At 41.6% G+C, this 24966-nt stretch overlaps 1 protein-coding gene across 1 annotated transcript in view; it reads left to right on the top strand.

Moving 5' to 3' along the window:
* LOC129708122 (dynein axonemal heavy chain 9-like) overlaps positions 1–24966 on the top strand; it is a 295482-nt gene that overhangs the window by 24995 nt on the left and 245521 nt on the right. The window contains exons 10-21 of the mRNA XM_055653686.1: positions 2411–2525; positions 4367–4435; positions 8524–8650; positions 9098–9353; positions 10613–10854; positions 13451–13586; positions 13912–14108; positions 14677–15101; positions 16086–16308; positions 17449–17615; positions 21352–22222; positions 23521–23651. Of these exons, the coding sequence (XP_055509661.1) occupies positions 2411–2525; positions 4367–4435; positions 8524–8650; positions 9098–9353; positions 10613–10854; positions 13451–13586; positions 13912–14108; positions 14677–15101; positions 16086–16308; positions 17449–17615; positions 21352–22222; positions 23521–23651 (2959 nt within the window). The remainder of the gene's footprint in view (positions 1–2410; positions 2526–4366; positions 4436–8523; positions 8651–9097; positions 9354–10612; positions 10855–13450; positions 13587–13911; positions 14109–14676; positions 15102–16085; positions 16309–17448; positions 17616–21351; positions 22223–23520; positions 23652–24966) is intronic.

Below are 24966 nucleotides of genomic sequence, written 5' to 3'. Positions count from 1 at the left end.
GATGGAAGACAGGTTTACTGAAATTTATCTCGGGGCTAATCCTAGACTAATCCTCAGGGCCTAGAGGGGGGACTGGACTGTTGTAGGGGTTGCAGGGTAACAAATAGTGAGGTCTTGAATTAGTGAATAGGGATGTGGTGACAGCAAACTGCAGACAAAGCTTCACAGGAATGTTCCAAATGCGACCTTATCAATTCCTTATAGAACTTCAACATTACATCCCTGTTTTTGTATACAAGCCCTGTCAAAATAAATGCTAGCATTGAGTTTGCTTTACTTACTATCAATTCGACTTGCAGATTAACTATTTGGGAATCCTGCACCTGCACCAGAATCCCATTCTCAATGCACGCACATCCCCAGCATGGTCCATTTATCCCTTTTAGATTTTGTTTAGTTTTAGTTTAGAGATACAGCACGGAAAGAGGCCCTTTGACCCACCAAGTCTGCACCGACCAGTGATCCCTGCACATTAACACTATCCAACACACAATAGGGACAATTTACATTTATATCAAGGAAATTAACCTACAAACCTGTACGTCTTTGGTGTGTGGGAGGAAACTGAAGATCTCGGGGAAAACCCGCGGGGAGAACGTTCAAACTCCGTACAGACAGCGCCCGTAGTCGGGATCGAACCCAGGTCTCGAGCGCTGTAAGGCAGCAACTCTACTGCTGCGCCACCATGCTGCTCTGACTCCAGAATTTTGGTGTCCTTGTGTTAACTATTATAACTTATTTCTATTTATGGTAACCTTTGACACAAAGCTAACCTGTATCCTGTATGTCCAATTATAATGTCCAATAATAATAATAATAATAATATTATATGCCTTTGGGGATAATATGCAACATTATTTGTCATTTCTGATCCTTCTATTGCTGGTAAATTATATGTGAAAGTGAATATTTTCTTCCCTTTCCATCTGTCTAGTATGAATGTTGCCCAGAGCCGGATCCTTCCCTGAATATTAATTTTTAATTATTTCAAATCCGATGAGTCATTCTAAAATCCAATCCTTCAGCCATTTATAGCAGTATTTGGATATCTCACACTGCACAGGAAATCTCATTAAGTTTTGAGCAAAAACAGTTCGTACATCATCCTACGCGGGTGCCTTGGAGTGAATAATGTCATTAAATTTGATGATAAAGGTTGAACTTGGTGCTTTAAAAATGGATAAATTAAGGCATGTCCTCATATTAATCTCCTCCAGGAAGAGGTAGGAAGAGAAAAAATGAACTTAGATGCAGAATTTAACCGCAGTGGGTTGCATGTATTGTGTTGGGATATTTTAAACTGGAGCGGCTGGAATGCATCACTGATATATGCAGCCTGCTTATCCTATTTAACTCGTCTTCACAAAGAGGTAACGAGAGAATACCCTGACAATTTCTTGTGTAAGATATGTTTCTGATAACCTTTCTTCCAGTCTAACACTCCAAGAGCAGCTGAATATGCCTCCAGGAAAAAAAAAATAATCACAGTCACTTAATGCATGTATTTCAATCCAACAGTCAAGGAAACAAACATAATTTTTGAGAGATATTGCCCTTGTCCAAATTAAAGAGAACACCCTGTTTTGTTTAAAAAAATGTAAGTTGAGGAAATGCGGGCAACAAACTGAAATAAATATTACATTGGAGTTGAATCATAAAATTGTTATCATATAGAAGGAACCTTTTGAGCAATTGAGTATACACTGACTTCACAGCACAGACCATTTTTGTCTCATTTCCTGATATTTCTCATATTAATGCACCCTTTTCCTCTGTAGTGTTTATGCCATTCTTTCCAGAAAACCACTAATTAATCTATATCCACTGCCTTATCAGGTTGTGTGTTTGAGGGTCATAGCAATTTGATTCATACAAATGCTTGCCTTGAATTCCTATTGCCTTTGGTTCTTTTGCAAGTCACCTGAATGAAACATTTTAGAAATTGTTAATAGACACAAAATGCTGGAGTAGCTCAGGGGGACAGGCAGCATCTCTGGATAGAAGGAATGGGCGACGTTTCGGGTCAAGACCCTTCGTCAGACTGCTACATTTGGTTGTTTTAACATTACTGTTTGTAACAATTATTTTACTGCCAATAGTTTTTCTAATCCTGAGGGAGTTTCAAGTATTCGAGCAATTCTTCATCATTGTAGCCTGCTTGTGATCAGACATCTCTTGCACAGATTGCAGATAGCAACTGAGCTGATTCTCATCTTTATCAGTTGTAATGCTGCATTCGTCCCACATAACCGCCCTCCCCCTCCACCGTTTCTTGCAACACATAAAAGACTGTAGCATGATTGTAATTCCCATGAACTACACAGGTTTGTTTTAAGGTTTAAATTTGTTTTTGCTGCAAGTATGGTTACATTAATCGCCAGCGAATAAGACCCTGTTTTCTGTTTTGTAGGCTGCCCGCCATTGAACAAGAACATGCCGATTGTAAGTGGAGGGTTGCGCTGGGCTCAGGAATTAAGGGAACGCATTCGAATCCCATTCAATAACTTCAAACAAGTCCCACAGCTGTAGGTATTTTGCTTAGCAGATTAGGCTTTGTTTAGGAAAGAATCGAGACTTTTATACAAAATGTTGTATCAATTTCTGTTTCTCAAGATAAAAAGTAACAGGACTTGAAAGACCAGAAGATAAATTCCAACGTGCTCTGATGTTTCTATCAGTTCAGTCATCTTCTCAGGGGTCCACAAAGGGTGTTGGGTTACATCTTGGGGCAATGCCATGGTTCTGAAGTATCATCAAAGCCTTTATTTTTGAGATTGTAGTTTTGTCATTCCAATGTGACTTTGTAAGAACCAGAAGTAGATTGTATTTGCTCATAGCGAAGGAAGGTTGGACAGAGAATGATCGGTGGACAACTCATAGACACCTGCATGGGGATTGGCTTGGTAGATACCTGGCATGTTGCTTATAATCCCTCCTAATCTTTATTCAAACTTTTCAGACATATCAAACTCTATACAGCAGCATTATTATCTATCCATCTGCTTTGATCTTTGATATTACATAGAAAGAGGGTGGTGCTTTCTCAGTGTCAAGCCCAAATATTTATATTTCAATCAGAACAATCAAATCCAGTAACTGGTGCAAATGATGCTGTTTTAGATAGAAGTGAAAATGGAATCAATTCGAAAAGGAAGCAAATCAATATTTTAAGAGAATATCACAAAGAAATTTAAATCGGAATCAGATTTTTAGCTCTTTTGGAAAGCCAATGTAGTGAGGATAGGTTGAGCAGCTTCTGTAGAATTTAGAGATACAGCATGGAATCACGGCCACCAAGTCTGTGCCGACCAGCGATCACCCGGCACACTAGCACTATCGTACACACACTAGAGACAATTCACACTTTACTGAAGCCAATTAACTTACAAACCTTTACGTCTTTGGAGTGTGGGAGGAAACCGGAGCACACGGTGAAAACCCACAAGGTCACAGGGAGAACGGACAAACTCCGTACCGACAGCACTCGCATCAGGATCGAACCCGGGTCTCTGGCGCTGTAAGGCAGCAACACTTCTGCTGTGGCACTGTGCCCCTGCTCTCAACTCTGGTGTTACAAGTTCCATGCTATGACTATGAAATGAGCTGCAAAATTTGCCTTTGAGAGATGTCCATCAACGTGCATTTGCAGTGTAATCCCTGTATATGATTGTAATGTGCTTCCCTTTCATCTCATGTGGCCTTGGAATCATTATGCAATTGGAAGTTCTATCCAGAGTCACTGAATGTAGCTTAATGGAGGGATTTACAAACATTTGCTTCCAACCCACTCCAGTTTGTGATTTGGGGAACTAAAGTAAATAACTAAAGTAGATTGGATTGGATTGTGCCAATCTATGTAGTTATAGAGAAATACAGTGTAAGAACAGGCCATTCAGACCATGTAGTTCATGCCAGCCCATGTAGTCAACACACATTTACACTAATCCTACATTAAACCCATTTGATTCTCCTTACGTACTCATCAACCACTCCCAGATTCTACCATTTGCACACACGCACTAGGGGCAATTGACCACAGCCAACTTACCAACTAACCTGCACTTCTTTTGGATGTGAGATGAAACCAGAGCACCACATGGAAACGCGCAGGGAAAACATGCAAACTCTACACAGACAGCATGTGAGGATTGAACCTGGGTTTCTGGATCTGAGGCAGTAGCTCTATCCCTGTGCCACTATGTATGTTTATATTCAACTTCAAATCATGTGGTTCTCTTGTATGTACTCATTTGCCGTATGCAGCAGCTGTAGATGCAGGGCTACATGCAGTGCAGTTTGAAATTACTCTAATGTTGGGTGAATATTGTTTTTGAAAGGCACCAATAATCTAAACACATTTTCACAGGCGTATGAACTCCTCGGAAGGTAAAAGAATGAATCAGATGTATCAGGAGATGATGGAACTATTGGATCAGTAAGTATAAGTCTCATTCAAATGGACAAATTAATAATCTGTTGGCATTCTGCAAAGAAATAGGTATGTGAATACATTGGAATATAAGGATACACTTAAAACCATATAATAATAATAATAATAATACATTTTATTTATGGGCGCCTTTCAAGAGTCTCAAGGACACCTTACAAAAATTTAGCAGGTAGAGGAAAAACATGTAAGGGGAATGAAATAAATAGTAGAGACATGACTAGTACACAAAGTAAATACAGAATTCAATACAAAACACAGTATGAGGCAATTAATACACAGATGAAAAGGGAGGGGGACGTGGGGCTAAGGATAGGCAGAGGTGAAGAGATGGGTCTTGAGGCGGGAGTGGAAGATGGTGAGGGACACGGAATTGCGGATCAGTTGGGGGAGGGAGTTCCAGAGCCTGGGAGCTGCCCTGGAGACGGCTCTGTCCCCAAAACTGTGGAGGTTGGACTTGTGGATGGAGAGGAGACCATCTGATGTGGATCTGAGGGACCGCGAGGGTTGGTAGGGGGAGAGGAGGTCAGTGAGATATGGGGGGGCCAGATGGTGGAGGGCTTTGTAGGTGAGGATCAGGATTTTGTAGGTGATCCGGTGGGAGATGGGAAGCCAGTGAAGTTGTTTGAGGACTGGAGTGATGTGGTGCCAGGATTTGGTATGGGTGATGAGTCGGGCGGCTGCGTTCTGGACCAGTTGGAGTCGGTTGATGTAGGTGGAGCTGATGCCAAGGAGAAGTGAGTTGCAATAGTCCAGTCGGGGGGAGATGAAGGCATGGATGAGTCTTTCAGCAGCGGGAGGTGTGAGAGAGGGTCTGAGTTTGGCGATGTTGCGGAGATGAAAGAAGGAGGTTTTAATGACATGGCGGATGTGAGGCTCAAGGGAGAGGGTGGAATCAAAGATCACACCAAGGTTGCGGGCCTGGGGAGATGGGGAGACAGTGGTGCCGTCGATGGTGAGAGTGGGGTTATTGATTTTGCTGAGTGTGGCTTTGGAGCCTATGAGGAGGAATTCTGTCTTATCGCTGTTGAGTTTGAGGAAATGATGTTGCATCCAGGTTTTTATAGCTGATATGGGAGAGGTGGGGGATTGTGGGGGGATTTGGTGCCAAGGTAGATCTGGGTGTCATATGGAATCGGAAGACTTCATGTCAACTGCAGTTACGTTGGGTTTGGACTTCAGAATGTCATCATTGTAGCTTTTCCATTACTTTTGAGAAAACACAATGCCTCTGAAATTGACAGGCTTTTCCTGATTATGTATGTATGTTTACATACTTGGCTAATACATTAATTACAATTACAATTACAATTAATAATCCTTTAAATGGTTTTTATTGAGCGTAGTTTGGCTTGGCAGTCATCCGTTTGCTATTATTGTCTCGGACTGATGAGGTGAAAGTGATTGTGGCCATTGAGAATGATGAATTGAGGTTTTGATTTAGCTGTGTTATCTCCGAGCAAAGGCTGTTACTGCATCTTATAGCCATTAACTGTGTATTCATAGAAAAGTTTTACTTTTCAAGTGGTGAATTTCTGCTATGAATCACAGGAATTAAACAGAAATCAAATCTAATTCCAGTTGATTAAAACGGCTTGTGCACATTGTACACACAATGCAAAAATTACTGATGAATAACTGTCTTTTCATTCACCTAAATGAGCTGTTGTTGATGTATTATTCTATACACCTAATGGTTTGATTTCTTCACCAACAAAAGCTCATTTATTAGTTTAAGTTTCAGACAGACTAGTTAAGTCATTATTTTGCTTCATCCACTTAACTCTGAATTGATGAAAACAGAAGATAGACACAAAAAGCTGGTGTTACTTAGCGGGCCAGACAGCATCTCTGGAGAAAAGGAATAGGTGACGTTTCGGGTCGAGACCCTTCTTCAGTGTGAGAGTCAGGGGAAAGGGAAAAACGAAATATCACACATTTTTCACAAGGCTTTTTATACTAAATTAGCAGATGTTATATTCATTTCTGATTTTCATTATTCACAGAAATGTTCTTTATTCCACAATCATAATTGAGTTGGGTCAAAATACTCCAGTTTGGACATTGCTTTACTGCCTGGTGCTAAATGGTTTAAAAGCAGTATTGAGGATCATCCTCCTGCTGTTTGTGAAAGTTTGAGATCCAACTATGTAAAGTTCAATGTGGAATCTTGTTGTGTTTCCCTGTGTAAAGTTGTGCTGAAACTGATTTGACCAGGTTTGTAGAGTGTTTCAATTGATCCATTGCATGTTTTGCAACCTTCATTATTTACCTTTGAGTGTGATGTTTATAGTCTTCCCTTTGAGGGGCATGTAACGAACCAGGCAACACTCATTTGGCCATAAGGGAACTTTGTTACTGATGGGAGGGATTGTAGAGCTCCTATAGAAGGTTAGTAAAATCTGGACAAGCAGGTGAATAACAGTGTCCAAAGATGGCGTGTATTCTTGCAAAGGGGATCCATACTTCCCCCCAGGGCTGCAGGTAGATGGTCCTGGAAGGAGGTGGTCAGGGAGGTCTATGTAAGGACAATGCAATCTATTGGTGATACACTTGCTGCAACTGTGAATCACAATAAAATAAGCGAGGTCTTCCTTCCTCGAGTGTGGATTTTGGGTAACTTCTCGAATGCAATAGTAAGCAATAAAGTGTGAGATGTGGCAGGAAGGAGTGGCAGCAGCCTGGAATGATCTTGGGTCTGGGAAGCCGAGAGGGACGGTGACCCGATGGTATCATGAGGTCTGTCCACATTCATCAGCAATTTAGCACATCGTCTAAAACTGACCGATCTGCGTTTCCAGCAGCTTTGGTATCACCACATCGGTGTTCTTGTCCCAGGGATTCCTCTTTCTCTGCATTGCTTTATTCTTTCTCTGGCCATCCGTATGTATTCAGTGTCTGTCATATATGTACGGTTGTGATCTGGATTCCATGAATCGATGCACTGGCGTCCTCGATCCAGAACATTATTGCGGTGATTCTGGTCATATTTCCAGCCACAAACCTCAAGGATGACGGTTGCAGTTCGGTTTTTGATCGAGATGATTTTCGGTTGGTGTTGGTGTTGGTCTACAATGCTTCATGCCTCCTGAAAGAATTACAAACATTCGCAGCTGCATCAATTTATACACTTCTCACACACTAAGACTTTGCCTCCATCACAGTGAGGATGTGCTTGGTGTGATGGATGTTTAATTTGTGTTTATTGTATGTTTTGTTATTATTGATTCTGTGTATGGCTGCAGGCAACATAATTTTGTTCAGACCGAAAGGTCTGAATGACAATAAAGGATCTATCTGTATCTATCTATCTACAAGCATATTTTTTTCGATCCTCTACATTTGTGGCTCTGACTTCATGGTATTTCAAGGAGAAAATAGATGACTTTTGCTGAGCCGATGAAAAATAGATGGATTGTGAAATGGTCTGTGAAGATGATTTTCCGTTTTGTATGCAGTAACGGTGCAAAAAGCACTGATGGATCTCAAACTTTCACAAACAGCAGTAGGATGATCCTCAATACTGTTTTTACACCATTTAAACAGCAGGAAAACCTCTGACAGAATTATGGACATGTTTAAAGTTCTACTGCAATTACTTCCAAGAGTAAAATTAATATGCTTGTGATGTTATTCCACTGTAACCTGAGCAAATCATTGATTACATACACATTAGAAACAATTTGCAGTACAAAAAAAGCTGGTTGCAATATAACAAGAGGCTTCAGCTGATTATAGGATTCAATGAAAGAATTGTGCAGTAGCTGAGTGCTGTACCCTTACAATTTATGGATAAAATTGTAACTGGAAGCTAAACATTTCTGCTGATGAACAAGCTACACTGATGACCATGTTATTAATTGTATGTCCATCAGCTTTGGTTGTTAGGCCGGATAAAAGAACCACTTCTGCTTCAATCATTGCATGATCGCTTTATATGAAATCGACCTTTCTCAATTTTAATGCTTCCTGAGCACCCAGACTCGTATAGAATCTATTATTCATATAATTATTTAGAGAAGTCTTCAACCAACTTTGGGCTTGTTCTTATTTTGGAATTCCTTAACTCATGCCAGGTATGAAGCCAAGCTGTATGTGGAATGGTCCAAGACTGTGTCTCAAAAATCGCAATATAATCTCACTCAACCTCTCCTCAAACGAGACCCAGAAACAAAACTAATCTCTGTAAATTTTGAGCCTCAGGTAAGTTATTCTAGAAAATTAGTTGTTAAGGTTGGTTAGCTCTAGTGAATGAACTTAAAATTTAGCCCTGAATTCATCGTTATAAATCTCAGACATGACGTGACAAAGTACTGTACTCTCCTTAATTCTCTTTTATCTATTTTATGTTCTTTTTCCAACAACTTGTGTCTGAGTTGAATAATTGAGTGCTAGTACCTGATGGCTAAGAATTGTATCATCAGGACCAGCAGAATGAAAATCAGAATCTGAACCTGTTGCAGAATAATGTAAAAATAATATGTTCATTGTTGATTTAAAATTGATGATGTGATATAATCTTCATTAAGGCATTTCTGTTCCAAATTGAATTCTCCAGGGAAATAAATCCTTGAGAGAATAGTATGAATGTGCCATTGAGTTATGTGCTCTATTTGCCTCATCGCCTTGGTTGTTTTGTGCAATTTACAGCTGGTCTCGGTGTTACGAGAAGTTCGATATTTAGAATCGCAGCACGCAGAGAAGATACCTGAAACAGCATCTGAGATTTATGCCTCCAAAGAATCCTACCGCCAGTATGTGGCTACCTTGGAGCTGACTGCTAATTGGTACAACAAAGTCCGAAAGTCTGTCCTTGGGGTGGAATTTCCTCTCATAGCGGGACAGGTCCAACAGATTGACGCCAAAATGAAGGAGGCAGAAGAACTATTGAACTGGAAGAATGAAGGTAATAAATTAATTTGCACTACTTCATTAAAGCAGGGGTCGGCCACCTGCGGCCCCTGGGCCGACTGCGGCCCGTAACCCAAAATCATCTGGCCCACAGGCGGATTTATTTCTCTGTAATCATCTGGCCTGCCGAGCGCCATATGCAGCCGAACGGCGAGCTCTCGCTGTACCGCTTCCTGCGCAAAGCCGCCGGCACAACCGCGCACCTTCTGTGAACACATTTAAGAAAAAACTGCAGATGCTGGAAAAATCGAAGGTAGACAAAAATACTGGAGAAACTCAACGGGTGAGACATGCAAGGATTGCATGAGGCTGCCTCACCCGCTGAGTTTCTCCAGCATTTTTGACTACCTTCTGTGAACACGTGATTTGATGCCTGCCATCCGGGGCGTGATGGGGGTGGGATCCACGTGTACACGTGATAGATGTGGCCCGCCACCCGGTCACAGACATACGTCCTGGCCCCTATGCAGAACAAGGTTGCCGACACCTGCACTGAAGGCTCACTAGATCTGTCTCACTAAAGAAGGGTCCCGACTCGAAACATCACCTATCCATGTTCTCCAGAGATGCTGCCTGAGCTGCTGAATTACTCCAATGCTTTGTGTCTTTTTATTCTGTAAACCAGCATCAGCAGTTCCTTACATCGACTTAATATGTTGAAAGCTGCTTGCCCAGAAATGAAGTAATGGGGAGAGAACAAATGGGGATTTTAAACACGTATTTATCTTCTTCAATAATATAGTTCTTTTTAAAATTTAACTTTCCAGGAAGAAAACTGGGAGCAAATTATTTAACATTGATTATTGAAAGTACCAATGAAAATCATTTGATTATGCAAGACACTGTGGAGTACTAAGATTTTTGGACAATTCCCAATTCCAGACTTAATGAGCAGTTGCTTATATCCTTGAATTTGTTGGCGTCCCAGTCATAATATCGTGCTGGTCTGTTTAAAAGCACATTCATTTTGTGTTTCTTCCAAGAGCTTGCTTTCTCCTTGTCTAACCTCTAATAAGATTAACAGCTACTTCAATGAAATTGATCAAGAACTTGCCAGAGCTTGGCTTTAGCATGTTAAAGTATTAAAGGCAAATTATAAAGGATGTAAAAGACTTATCGTTGTGTGAAATAGTAATTAACAAGCTCATAGAATGCAATCAAGATAAATGGGAGCTCTTCACTGAAGAAGCGGACTAAATAATATTGTGTCAGAATGTCCCTGTGCTTACTACATTCTTGTTAATATTTTGCAAGGCATTTGGGAGTACATACAAACACTTCGGGATATGGTGCAAGACTTGGAGAGCCGGATGCAGAAAGGAAAAGATAATGTGGGTGCCATGCAAGATGTTATGAAGGCGTGGATATCTCCTGTTTTTGAAAGAAAAGAAGGGAAAAAGGACACACTACTTAGTCTGGATGACAAGAATGAAAGGCTTGAGAAACGCTTCAGTTTCATAGCGCAAACTGGTGAAAAAATACATTCGTTGGTGAAGGTATAATAAAATTGTAATCATAAACTTTAAGGACGTGCTCAACAGAATGCGCAGCTTTCTAGCCAAAACTTAGGACTGTCTTGCCGTATTGTGAAAGTGTTAAGGATGCATATCGTGCCACTGCTTTTACAGATGAATTGGATGTGATTAGGTAATTCCATGATCAGTTTCAGTTTAGTTTATTGTCACGTGTATCAAGGTGCAGTGGAAAGCTTCTGTTGCGTGCTGACCAGCAAGTGTAAAGACAATACATGATTACAATCGAGCCGTTCACAGTGTACAGATACATGATAAGGGTATAACATTTAGTGCAAGGTAAAGCCAGTAAAGTCTGATCAAAGATAGCCCGAGGGTCACCAATGAGGTAGATAGTAGTTGAGGACTGCTTAAGAGGGAACTGCAGATGCTGGAGAATCGAAGGTTACACAAAAAAGCTGGAGAAACTCAGCGGGTGCAGCAGCATCTATGGAGCGAAGGAAATAGGCCACAAAAAAGCTGGAGAAACTCAGCGGGTGCAGCAGCATCTATGGAGCGAAGGAAATAGGCTATTTCCTTCGCTCCATAGATGCTGCTGCACCCGCTGAGTTTCTCCACCAGTTGAGGACTGCTCTCTGGTTGTTGTGGGATGGTTCAGTCAAGCATAGCTGTGGAGTAACTAATTGATATGAAGCCAATCATTCATATTGAACCATCCTCCACTCCCAGCATTTCTGACAGATATACCTGGCTAAAAGTGGAAGAAGTTAGGGGGAAATTTATAGCGATTAATGGAAAAACCAACTATCAAGTAGGTCAAAGTTTCTTTGTAATGTGCTGGTCGGTTAATTGGGAAGCTGCTGGAAATTACACATGGTGAAAGTAAATGGGCAAAGAATCTAAGATGAGTTAATGGGCATCTGAGGGAGAATAAGTTACAGAAAAAGAGAGGAGTATTAGGACCGTTCTTCTGGGGCCCACTTGACCTTAATGGGCTGAATATCGTTTTTTGTCATATTAAGAAAAAGAAAATGTCAGAGTTACTCAGCAAATCAGGTAGTCTCAGTGAAAAGAGAAACAATAAGCATTTCAGGTCTGAGATTCTTTATCAAAACTGACAAGTGAAGAGACAAAGAGTTATTTAAGGATAAGGGGGAAATCTTTTAGGACCGAGATGAGAAAAACAATTCTCTGCCACAGAAGGTGGTCGAGGCCAGTTCATTGGCTATATTTAAGAGGGAGTTAGATGTGGCCCTTGTGGCTAAAGGGATCAGGGGGTATGGAGAGAAGGCAGGTACGGGATACTGAGTTGGATGATCAGCCATGATCATATTGAATGGCGGTGCAGTCTCGAAGGGCCGAATGGCCTACTCCTGCACCTAATTTCTATGTTTCTATGTTTCTATGTTTCTAAAACAAGGAAGTTGGGCCTTCAGAACTTATAACATTTGATAGATCGTTACCATTTAGAGGAAAAGGCAGTGAGTGTAATGTTACCTTCTTTCACTTTCCCCACAGATGACGTTTGAGCTGCTGAGAACCTCCAGTATTTTGTTTCGGATTTCCAGCATCTGCATTTTTTTGCCTTTCGATTTAAATCAGTAGTTTAGTTGAGTTTAGAGATTCAGCATGGTAACAGGCCCTTCGGCCCAACGTGTCCGTGCTGACCAGTGATCCCCGCACCACTAACACAACCCAACACACACCAGCGACAATTGACACTTGTACCAAGTGAACAGATCCAAATCCTGTACGTTTTTGGAGTGTGGGAGGAAACCGAAGATCTCGGAGAAAACCCACGCAGGTCACGGGGAGAACGTACAAACTCCGTACAGACGGAATCCGTAGTCGGGATCGATAGTCTGGGTTTTCGGTGCTGTAATGGGCCTGTCCCACTTACGCGACTTTTTCGGCGATTGCCGGCACCCGTCATAGGTCGTTGTTGGTCGACGAAAATGTCCTTCCTCAAATTAGGGGACCAAAACTGCACACAATACTCCAGATGTGGTCTCACTAGTTCTCTGTACAACTGCAGAAGGACCTCTTTGCTCCTATATTCGATTCCTCTTGTTATAAAGGCCAACATGACATTTGCTTTCTTCACTGCCTGCTGTACCTGCATGCTTACTTTCATAGACTGATGTACAAGGACCCCCAGATCCCGCTGTACTTCCCCTTTTCCCAACTTGACGCCATTTAGATAGTAATCTGCCTTCCTGTTTTTGCTACCAAAGTGGATAACCTCACATTTATCCGCATTAAACTTCATCTGCCATGCATCTGCCCATTCCCCCAACCTGTCCAAGTCACCCTGCATTCTCATAGCATCCTCCTCACAGTTCACACTGCTACCCAGCTTTGTGCCTTCTTCAAATGTGCTGATTTGTGTGAAACCAGCCTCTTACTCAGATGGTTGCTCTTCTTAAGTGTGTCTAATATAACTACATTATGTTTAACAATTGCAATTACTTAAAAAATGCATTGACGTATTTGTGGATTAATAACTTTTGTTTTTAGTGATGAATTTTACAATGTTCAAATTTGTCCCAATTACATCTATGAATTACTGGTTAATATGTCTTGTTATGTGTAACCCTATATTATTTTTATAAATCACCAGGAAAATCTGAGTCTCTTCCAAGCTGATGTAACGTCCAGTGTTTGGAAGGCATATGTTGACTACGTTGATGAAATGGTCATTGATGGTTTCTTCAATGCCATTGAAGCCTCTCTGAATTACCTCGTAGATAACACTGGTAAGAATAACGTATTCTAGTGACAATATCGTTAGTCATCTCTAACTTTAAGTAGCCCTTGCTCTCCATCTCTCTCTCCATCCCCTCCACCTTCCCAGTTCTCCCACCACTCCACTTACTGTCTCCTGTCTCCGACTACATTCTGTCTCTGACCCACCCTCTCCCGACATCAGTCTGAAGAAGGGTCTCGAAGATGACATGTCACCCATTCCTTCTGTCCAGAGATGCTGTCTGTCCTGCTGAGTTACTCCAGCATTTTGTGTCTACCTTCATGTTTAAACTGCTCATTTTTAGTGGAGATCATTATTCTTTTTTTTTTCCATAGACCCTAAAGCTGGTTTTGCCCCACTGTTTGAAGCCCAGTTAGACTTAGTCTCACCAGATTTGATCTTCCATCCGTCCCTTGAGATTGGCAGCAGTGACAGTTTCCATGATATGATCGATGGGTTGATTAACGACATTTTCAAGATTTCATCTTTAGTACCCAGGTTGGCAGAGCACACCAATTTTCCTCACTATCAGGTAAGTCTCTCTGCTAACTAATGTTTAATAAATGCCTGTAAATGATCAGTTTCATCCCAATCCTCAGAGAGGAATCTCAACATTTTGCGTGCAATGTCAGCTGGATATCTTGCCAAGTGCGTTTGAAGTTTGTACATTAAACCCTCATTATACTTGTTCATCAGATTTCTGATAGCTGGGCTAGATTAAAATTACACTTGAAATTTTTAAATTATATTTCTTATTCCTTTGTCTGAAAGCAATAGATTCAAGAGAAGGAAAATATAGCTTCTGCTTCATACTTTTTGGTCAGAAATCAAAATTATTGGAGTAGAAAATTAAGACTTTGTGGGGACTTTTTGAATCAGCCTTTACTTTAGCCTTTAGACTTAAGAGATACAGCGTGGAAACAGGCCACTTAGTCCAATCAGCAATTACCCTGTATACTAGTGCTATCCTACACTGTAGGAACAATTTACAATTTACAGCAGCAATTAACGTAAAAAGCTTTCTCCCCTCTCCCCCCCCATCTCTCACTCTCTCTATCTTCTGTTTGCTATCTCTCTCTCTCTCTCTCCTCTGTTGTCAGGCTGACATGGAAGACATGGCTGATCTGGCAGACATGCGGCAGCACCTGATGGACAGTGTCCAGCATGTGATGGCCAAGTGCTGTGGGTATCGCAGCTCCTTTGACCAGTACGCGTACCTTTGGGTTGACGATCGGAAGGAATTTATGCGCCAATTCCTCCTGTATGGCCACGTTCTCACCGCTGAAGACATCGAGGCCCATGCAGAGGACGGTATCCCAGAGAGCCCTCCAACTCTTCAGCAGTACAAGGAGCAGATGGACTCCTACGAAAAGATCTACGATGAAGTGAACTCTCTGGAACCCATCACCATTTTTGACAGCTGGATGCGAATTGACGGCAGGCCATTCAAGTCTGCCCTGTTGAATATCATCAAGAAGTGGAGCCTTATGTTCAAACAGCACCTGATTGACCACGTAACACACAGGTAAGACACAGTAGGGAAGATGAGGCCCTAGCCTTAGAATAAAAAGATGTACCGTTAGAAAGGAGAAGAGAAGGAATTGATATCATAGGAGGGCAGTGAATGTGTGGAACTCATTGCCGCAAAGGTTGTGGAGGCCAAGTCAATGGATATTTTTAAGGTGGAGATTGACAGATTCTTGATTAATACGGGTGTCAGGGGTTATGGGGCGAAGACAGGAGAATGGGGTTGAGAGTGAAAGATGGATCAGCCATGATCGAATGACGGAGTAGGTTTGATGGGCCGAATGGCCTAATTCTGCTCTGGGAATGTATGAAGTTATGAATTTATGATAGCACAGGATGCAGAAGCGATTCACCAGGATGTTGCCTGAATGAAGAGTTTCAGTTATGAAGAGAGATTGCAGATGCATGTTCTTTAAGGGGCTGTCCCACTGCAGCGACCTAATTAGCGAGTTTAAAAGAGTTTGCCCTCGACTCATACTCGCAGCATGGTCGACACGCGGTCCTAGGAGGTCTTTGTAACCCTCCTTCATGCTCGAGAATAGTCCCCGCGTGCTCGAGGCCTCAGCTAGGTCGCGGCATATTTTTCAACATGCTGAAAAATGCCCGTGAGTGGGAAAAAAAGGTTGCCATGGAAAAAAATGATATTTCCTTTACTCGTAGGTTTAGTCGAAGTAGGTCGGCATGTTAGTCGAAGGTAATCGAAGGTAGTCGTAGATAGTCTTCAACATAGTCGAAGGGAGGTCAAAGGAGGTCAGCTTCACTCTCCACTACTCGGTGGCAAACTTTCCGGAAGCTGGTCGTAGCTAGTCGAAGAGTTTAGGAAAGTTTGAAAAAGTGTCATGTTGCATGACTTTTCCCAGAACTATATAATTAAATATATAATAGCTAATTAATTCAATGTAAATTGCAATTTGCTTATGCAATAAAGTGCCATTATTTTGTGAGCTACAAGCTCAGTTTTCATCCAATTTCCTTTGTCTAGTTTGGCTGATCTCAACGAGTTTATTAAAGTAGCAGAAGGAGGTTTATGTCAGAAGGTTGAAGAAGGTGACTTCAACGGCCTGGTCGGCGTGATGGGGCATCTCATGGCTGTAAAGGAGAGACAGGCTTCAACTGATGCCATGTTTGAGCCCTTTAAACAAACCATTGAGCTCCTGAAGATCTATGAGCAAGAATTACCCGAAGAAGTGCACAAGCAGTTGGAGGTCAGTGGATTCTTGATGAGTTCCCAAAATTACTCTAATCTTCATGTGTTAATTTGATGCATGGCTAAATGAGTCGAAAACCATCACTCGGTTAGAACCGATAAAGTTATTGTAATTGTCAACTTCTTGCATCCTCTAATGTTATGTTTCTGGAGCAGTTCCCAATTTTAGATTGTTTGATTAAATCTTTTTACCTTTGCTATAATTTCCAGCAGTGAAATGTACTTAACTTATGCCTATGGGGCCTACTTGTTTGTGCACCTGCTTTTCCAACTTGAACTCATCATCTTCTGAATCAGAAGCAGAAGACCGTTCTTAAAGGCACTTCCCACTGATCATGCCCGAAATGCAGGGTTTGCTGGTAATATATCTCCGTGCATCCTGAGTCTTATTAAGTAGCCAAGTATTGAGAAAGGTCACTGCCACCTTTGACCCTAATGAAAGTGAAGGACACTTTGTGGCAAGCGAATATCTTTTTTTTTCAGTTCAGTTTAGTTTATTGTCACGTATACCGAGGTACATTGAAAAGCTTTTGTTGCGTGTTAACTAGTCAGCAGAAAGACAATACGTGATTACAATCGATCCATTTACAGTGCATAGACACATGATAAGAGAATAAACTTTAGTGCAAGGTGTAACCAGCAAAATCCGACCAAACAAAGTCCGAGGGTCACCAAAGACATAGATACAGTGGCTTGCAAACGTTTTCATACCCCTTGAACTTTTCAGTTTTTTATTTGTAAAAAAATTTGAAAACCATGTATCATTTTCCTTCCGCTTCACAATTATGCGCCACTTTGTGTTGGTCTATCACATAAAATCCCAATAAAATACATTTATGTTTGTGGTTGTAACGTGACAAAATGTGGAAAGGTTCAAAGGGTATGAATACTTTTGCAAGCCACTGTAGTAGTTCAGGACTGCTCTCTGGTTGTGGGAGGATGATTCCGTTGCCTGATAACAGCCGGGAAGAACTGTCCCTGTGGAGCAGAGTTGGAGGAAAATGATATAAGGAAGGCAAGATATATTGTTACAAGAGGGTGCTTTCACACACCTCACTCTTGGTTCAGAAATACTATTTACATATACTAGATTGTGCAAAATGGATTGAAATATACATGTCGGTGCTTGTGTCTACAGGGACTACCAGAGAAGTGGAACAATACCAAGAAACTAGCAATAACAACAAAGCAGCATGTGGCTCCTCTGCAGGCCAACGAGGTTACAATTCTTCGCAAGAAATGTGCCAGCTTTGATGTGGAGCAACACAAATTCCGAGAACAATTTCGTAAAGATGCACCATTCAGGTGAGGGGTGACATCTCCCAGTGTTCCAGTAATTATTGACCTGGATCCAACTTATAACTTGGGTATGCCTGGAATCTAAGTATTTGGCCCCTACTTATTTGGAACCAACACTATCCTGTTTAGAGATTAGTTTATAAATGCATTGAAAGCGTACACATAGAGCTGTTCACCAGCCAGTATGTATAAGATTTAAGTTGGAGTTTACACTGCTCTGAGCATTTCGATTATGGTATGCTAGGTTTGCAAGGTGCCCAGAATGTCCAAATAGCACTTTGAATAACCAATTCAGTTCAGGAGTACAGATACAGAGTTCCCTGAAAGCGACCTCATTGTTAGATGGAGTGGCTTTGGTACATTGGCCTTCATCATTCAGGATATTAAGTATAGAAGTTGGGACGTTAGGTTACAGTTGTGCAAGACATTGGTGAGGCCACATTTGGAGAAACTGTATTGTTAGAGTACAGAGATGATTTATGATGATATGACCTGGACTGGAGAGGTTGAGCTCTAGGGAGAGTCTGGGCAGGCTAGGACTATTCTTTGGAGGGCAAGAGGATGAGTGGTGATCTTATAGCAGTGTAAACGATCATGAGAGTAATAGGTAGGGTGAATGCAGAGAGTGGTTTACCCAGGATAGGCGAGTCAAAAACCAGAGGACATAGGCTTAACGTGAGAGGGGCAGGATTTAATAGGAACCTGTGGGACAACTTTTTCATTCAGAGGGTAACAGGTATAAGAAGCAAACTGTCAGAGGAGGTAACCATATAACCATATAACAATTACAGCACGGAAACAGGCCATCTCGGCCCTACAAGTCCGTGCCGAACAACTTTTTTCCCTTAGTCCCACCTGCCTGCACTCATACCATAACCCTCCATTCCCCTCTCATCCATATACCTATCAAATTTATTTTTAAATGATACCAACGAACCTGCCTCCACCACTTCCACTGGAAGCTCATTCCACACCGCTACCACTCTCTGAGTAAAGAAGTTCCCCCTCGTGTTACCCCTAAACTTCTGTCCCTTAATTCTGAAGTCATGTCCTCTTGTTTGAAGGAGGTTTGAAGGAGGTAGTTGAGGCTGGTACTGTTACAACATTTAAAATAAACTTGGACAGGTACATGCATAGGAAAAGCTTAGATGGATATGGGCCAAATGGGACATCATGGTCGGATGAATGAGTTGGGCTGAAGGGCCTATTTCTGTGCTATGTGACTCCACAGCTCTCTTTCACATCATACTTGAATTATATTTCAATAATCTCAAACCCCAGGTAAAAGGCTACTTTCTTGCTGTGAATCTTATTCCACTTCACTGTGGAGATGGATTAAGTAATGGATTGAATATGGTTGTGATGCAAGGGTGAAATTGCTTCATACTCGGGCTGAACTGGCGGTTCTACTTCATTTCAGGCTAGCCTAATACCACGCCACCGTGTGAAGAGCTTGTGGAAAGGAATGAGGAAAACTTCCTAAATAGAATTGCAAACAGTTGAATGGAGCAGCTGAAAATTCTCATATCTCATAAAAACAATCTCCCAAATAGTGCATTCTGTGCGGATTCTTCCGTTAATGGTGTTTTCCATGAAGAGTCGCTTAGAGTTATGTATTGTAAAATAACTTGATGATGAGAGGACTGCCTCTATTTCATGCCTTGTAAAGCCTTATAACGCTTTGCTATGCTTTGATGCTTTCATCACCCCTTCACAGAAACATTTGTAGGAATAGATTTCTTATTGCTAGGATTATGGATATGATGGGAGTAATATTAACTTTGGGCAACGTCAGTTTGGTTGCATCTTATCCATCCCTTGATATTAATTTCCATCGAGGTGGGTTATATTGTACATTTGGAGAGCTGCTGTTCAACTGTTGGAACATTGGGACAACTGTTCTATGTAATTTTGCCAGTTAACACAGTCAGCAATCCTAATTATCTGCACTGTGCCACAGAATCTTTGAACTTGAGAAATAATGACCCAATTATTAAAACTGCTTTAATCTGCGTGACTCCAAACCCATTTGTGACTGTGAAAGGGCTTAGCACACCACCTGGTCAAGTCAAGAGTCAAGTTAAGAGTCAAGAGATTTTTATTGTCATGTGTCACACATGGGACAATGACAGTCTTGCATGCTCTCTAGAATTTAGAAGATTGAGAGGGGATCTTATAGAAACTTACAAAATTCTTAAGGGGTTGGACAGGCTAGATGCAGGAAGATTGTTCCCGATGTTAGGGAAGGGAAGTCCAGGACAAGGGGTCACAGCTTAAGGATAAAGGGGAAATCCTTTAAAACCGAGATGAGAAGAACTTTTTTCACGCAGAGAGTGGTGAATCTCTGGAACTCTCTGCCACAGAGGGTAGTTGAGGCCAGTTCATTGGCTATATTTAAGAGGGAGTTAGATGTGGCCCTTGTGGCTAAGGGGATCAGGGGGTATGGAGAGAAGGCAGGTACGGGACACTGAGTTGGATGATCAGCCATGATCATATTGAATGGTGGTGCAGGCTCGAAGGGCCGAATGGCCTACTCCTGCACCTAATTTCTATGTTTCTATGTTTCTATGCTGCAGCACAACAGAATATGTAAAAAGTTATACCACTAATGTGACTTTCAGAAAGAATAAAACTGGACAATCCACCTTGCATTGACTGAGGCACAGAATTCCGGCATCTTTCCATCCCAATTGACCTTGTGAAGTCCTCTTCACAAACTCTCGGAGAGTGGTGTCTAAACTTGCAGAACTGTCCTGCAGACTTGTCAAGTAACATCCTAACATCCCTGTATTGATAGAATCAGATCTGACAGGTATGCTGCCAGACTTCTCTATCACAGCCCTTTGGCTAATAATGCCCCACTTGTAGGATAGACCCAGAAGAGATAGCCACACAAGTGTACAAATGGGAGTGAATAGCCCTTGGAGCTGTCAACCATAATTCTAGAGATCTCATGGCATCGGCTCAGAAACTCTTTTCATCCAATGGAGAGAAAAAAGGAACTGCAGCTGCTGGTTTACAAAAAAAGACGCAGTGTTGCAGTAACTCAGCGGGTCAGGCAGCATCTCTGAAGAAGATGGAAAGGTGACGTCTTGGGTCGGCTCAGCCTGAAGAAGGGTCCTGAAGAAGGTGAAAGTCACCTATCCAGGTTCGCGAGAGATACTGTCTGACCTGCTGAGTTACTCAAGCACTCAATGTGTCCTTTCATAGAATGTTCTCCCTCAGCTGAAGAATCTGTGCATTTCCACACCGAATAACATAGAAACATAGAAACATAGAAACATAGAGATTAGGTGCAGGAGTAGGCCATTCGGCCCTTCGAGCCTGCACCGCCATTCAATATGATCATGGCTGATCATCCAACTCGGTATCCCGTACCTGCCTTCTCTCCATACCCCCTGATCCCCTTAGCCACAAGGGCCACATCTAACTCCCTCTTAAATATAGCCAATGAACTGGCCTCAACTACCCTCTGTGGCAGAGAGTTCCAGAGATTCACCACTCTCTGTGTGAAAAAACTCCATTGAATTGAAGGTCTTTTCAGCCTTTACAACTCTAGTGAAAATAATCCCTTTATCTCAAACACTTTTGTCGTTTATTGATTATTGTGATTATTATGATCTATCCATGTTTTATTAACGCTTTGCCTTTGGTAACCTTTCCTGAGTCTGTAATTATTAAACATGCATCGAAATGAAGGGAAGCTGCATTTACTATATTCATTATCTTTTCTTTTCATTAGGTTTGATAGCGTACAACCATATCAGGTATTAGATAGTGTCCACACTCGGATCAGCCAAATGGAAGCTACAATGGGTGCCATTAATCAGTCTGCAAGTTTATTTGAAGTCAATGTACCGGACTATAAACAATTAAAACAATGCAGAAAAGAAGTACATCTTCTGAAAGGACTATGGGATATGATTTTGTTGGTGAAATCGAGCATGGATGATTGGAAGACTACAAAGTGGAGAGAAATCAATGTCGAAAATATGGAGCTGGAATGTAAAAAGTTTGCAAAAGATATCCGTGCCTTGGACAAAGAAGTACGGGCATGGGATGCTTTCACTGGATTGGACAACACAGTGAAGAATATTTTGACTTCATTACGGGCTGTGGCTGAACTTCAGAATCCAGCAATCCGGGATCGACATTGGTATCAGTTAATGCAAGCCACAAATGTAACATTTACCATGGATGACAGCACAACTCTGGCTGACCTCCTGCAACTCAACCTGCACAACTTTGAAGAAGAGGTTTGTGGAATCGTGGACAAAGCTGTGAAAGAAATGGGTATGGAGAAGGTGTTGAAGGAGCTGGACACAACGTGGACCACCATGCAATTTCAGTACGAACCGCACTCACGCACATCGGTGCCATTGATCAAATCAGATGAGGAGCTTATTGAGACCTTGGAGGACAACCAGGTACAGCTGCAGAACCTAATGACCTCCAAGTATATTGCCTTTTTCTTGGAAGAAGTATCCAGCTGGCAGAAGAAGTTGTCCATTGCTGACTCTGTAATATCAGTTTGGTTCGAGGTGCAACGAACCTGGTCACATCTTGAAAGCATCTTTATTGGATCTGAGGACATTCGCTGTCAGTTGCCTGAGGTAGAGCAAACATTTACTTTCTATCTTTAAGTGTGATGAAACGGTGACACTTGAATTTGCAATTATAAATCAAAACCCATGTCTCAGTTTCTGGGCTGATGTTCAACTGAAGAATGGAAGGGAAATTAAGAATTGAGTGTTCAGATGCACACATCATAAAACTAGACACGGGTACAAAAGCTAATCAAGAAGATCATGGAATATCTTCGATTCAACGGACGTGAAATACAAAGAGATGGAAGTGATGTTTTAAATGCGTGGAGTTTGGTCAACGTTTAATGGAGTTGTGTACGCAGGTCTGGCATTGAGACTTTACGTAGGAAATATTGAGCGTAGATGTGGTACAACATGTTCCCCAGTGTAATGAAATAAAGGGCTAAATTGGGAAGAGACTGTAAATACACCAGGTTGCACCCCCTTGTGCTTTGAAAGTTAAGTAACTGCTAATTAAATAATAAAATGTTATGTAGTTTAGTTCAGATGGACATAGAAAAGCCATCTCCTCTGGGATGGGGGTGAAATGCAGATTAAGTGACATTTGGGAGTACCTTCACATACAAAGTATGTAGAAATCTGAACTTCTCTTAAAGATTATGGTTAACATAAAAACATAGAAAATAGGCCCTTCGAGCCAGCATCGCCATTCAATATGATCATGGCTGATCATCCACAATCACTGCCCCGTTCCTGCCTTCTCCCCATATCCCTTGATTCCTCTAGCCCACAGAGCTCTATCCAACTCTCTTCTGAATGCATCCAGTGAATTGGCCTCCACTGTCTTCCGAGGCAGAGAATTCCACAGAATCACAACTCTCTGGGTGAAAATGTTTTTCCTCATCTCAGTTCTAAATGGCCTCCCCCTTATTCTTAAACTATAGCCCCTGGTTCTTGACTCCCCCAACATCGGGAACATGTTTCCAACATCTAGCTTGTCCAATCCCTTAATAATTGTATATGTTTCTTCCTTCATCCTTCTAAATTCCAGTGAATACAAGGACAATTGACCCATTCTTTCATCATATGAATCAATTGAAATGTTCAAGTTTGAGATCGCCAGAATTTATCAGGTAATGCTGTGAATGAACATAGATCAGTGGTGGGGCTTGATCAATTAGATTAATTCAATTGAGAAAAGTAGCTCCAGGAACCTTATTCCATTCCCTCTGTGTCTTCATATTTCAAGGCTACATTGCAGTTGTAAATTACACTTTGGATTTTAGGAAGTTTTATATGTATTTTGTAATAATTGAGGCAGCGCAAGTGTTGTGAAATTTATTGTTGTGTTGTGTCTTGTGGAGGACTCCAAACGCTTCGATGGAATTGATGCAGATTTTAAGGAGCTGGCATGGGATGCTGAGAGAACCCCAAATGTAGTGGAGGCCACAAACAAACCGGGTTTGTGTGAAAAGCTGGAAGGCATCCAGGTCAGGTGAGGTGGAACTCGTCTCATTTCATTGAATAAACTAAGTAAAACATTGAGGGTTGGGTTTAGTTTAGAGATACAGTGCGGAAACAGGCCCTTCTGCCCACCATGCCATCCCCGCACACTAACACTGTCCTACACACAGTAGGGACAATCTACATTTTTTTAACAAAGCCAATTAACCTACAAACCTGTACGTCTTTGGAGTGTGGGAGGAAACCGGAGCACCCAGAGCAAAGCTGTGCGGTCACAGGGAAAACACAATGGAACTGGGAATTCCAACTAAATTTTTAGAACAGCAGCGGTGATATGTTGACCTTTACAAAGGCGATAGTCTTTTTGAGGTGTTAGTACATTCAGTAAAATATGCAAATACAATTTTGCACTGGGCAAGACCCACAAGACTTTGAAAGTCCCAGGATATATTCTCATCAAACAATTGTTAGGGAGTGATTTACATTTCTGTTGCACTGTCTGGAAGTGCATTAATTTTGTTTGATTTGATTGTTTGCAAATAAATCACCATGGGACAGGGTGATATTTGCAAATGTCATTGAACAGGTCAACAGAAAAAAGTTAATTACACTTCCTTACTTTAGCACCTGGCTCAGATGGTTGTGTTATCTGCACTCCTTATAGACACGTCAGCACCCCACTTCTGTTACTAGTTTTTAACTTGCTGTGTCAGGAATTTTGAAAATGATAAAGGGCTTGTCCCACTCTCATGACTTAATTCAAAACCTCTGCCGAGTTTAAAGGACCTAAAAAAAAATCAAGATCGTGTAATCTACAAACTTCTACGACCTTCCCACGACTGTTCACGAACTCCTACGAACTCTTACGAGTATGTCTACGAATTCCCACGACTATTTCGATGCCCTCTTTACGAGTAAAAAGTTGCAATTTCTTTCACCCCGACCATTTTCTTACTCGTGGACATTTTTTTATCGGGCTGGAAAAAACGTCCCAACTTACCTGATGCCACAAATACCTACAGCTAGCATAACGAGCCGCTACAATATATCTACAAACTCCTCCGACCTCCTACGGACTCGTTACGAACATTCTGCGAGTTTGAATCAAGGGGAAAACTCGGGAGAATTCGTGAATAACTCGTGAAAGTGGGACAGGCCCTTAAGGAAGATGAATAGCAAAAGGATTTGAGTATAGGAGCAGGGAGGTTCTACTGCAGTTGTACAGGGTCTTGGTGAGACCACACCTGGAGTATTGCGTATAGTTTTGGTCTCCTAATCTGACGAAAGACATTCTTGAGAAGGTTCACCAGACTGATTCCTGGGATGTCAGGACTTTCATATGAAGA

This window comes from Leucoraja erinacea, chromosome 23 (assembly GCF_028641065.1).
Source record: "Leucoraja erinacea ecotype New England chromosome 23, Leri_hhj_1, whole genome shotgun sequence".
Lineage (NCBI taxonomy): Eukaryota > Metazoa > Chordata > Chondrichthyes > Rajiformes > Rajidae > Leucoraja > Leucoraja erinaceus.
This window is presented reverse-complemented; position numbering and strand designations above follow the sequence as displayed.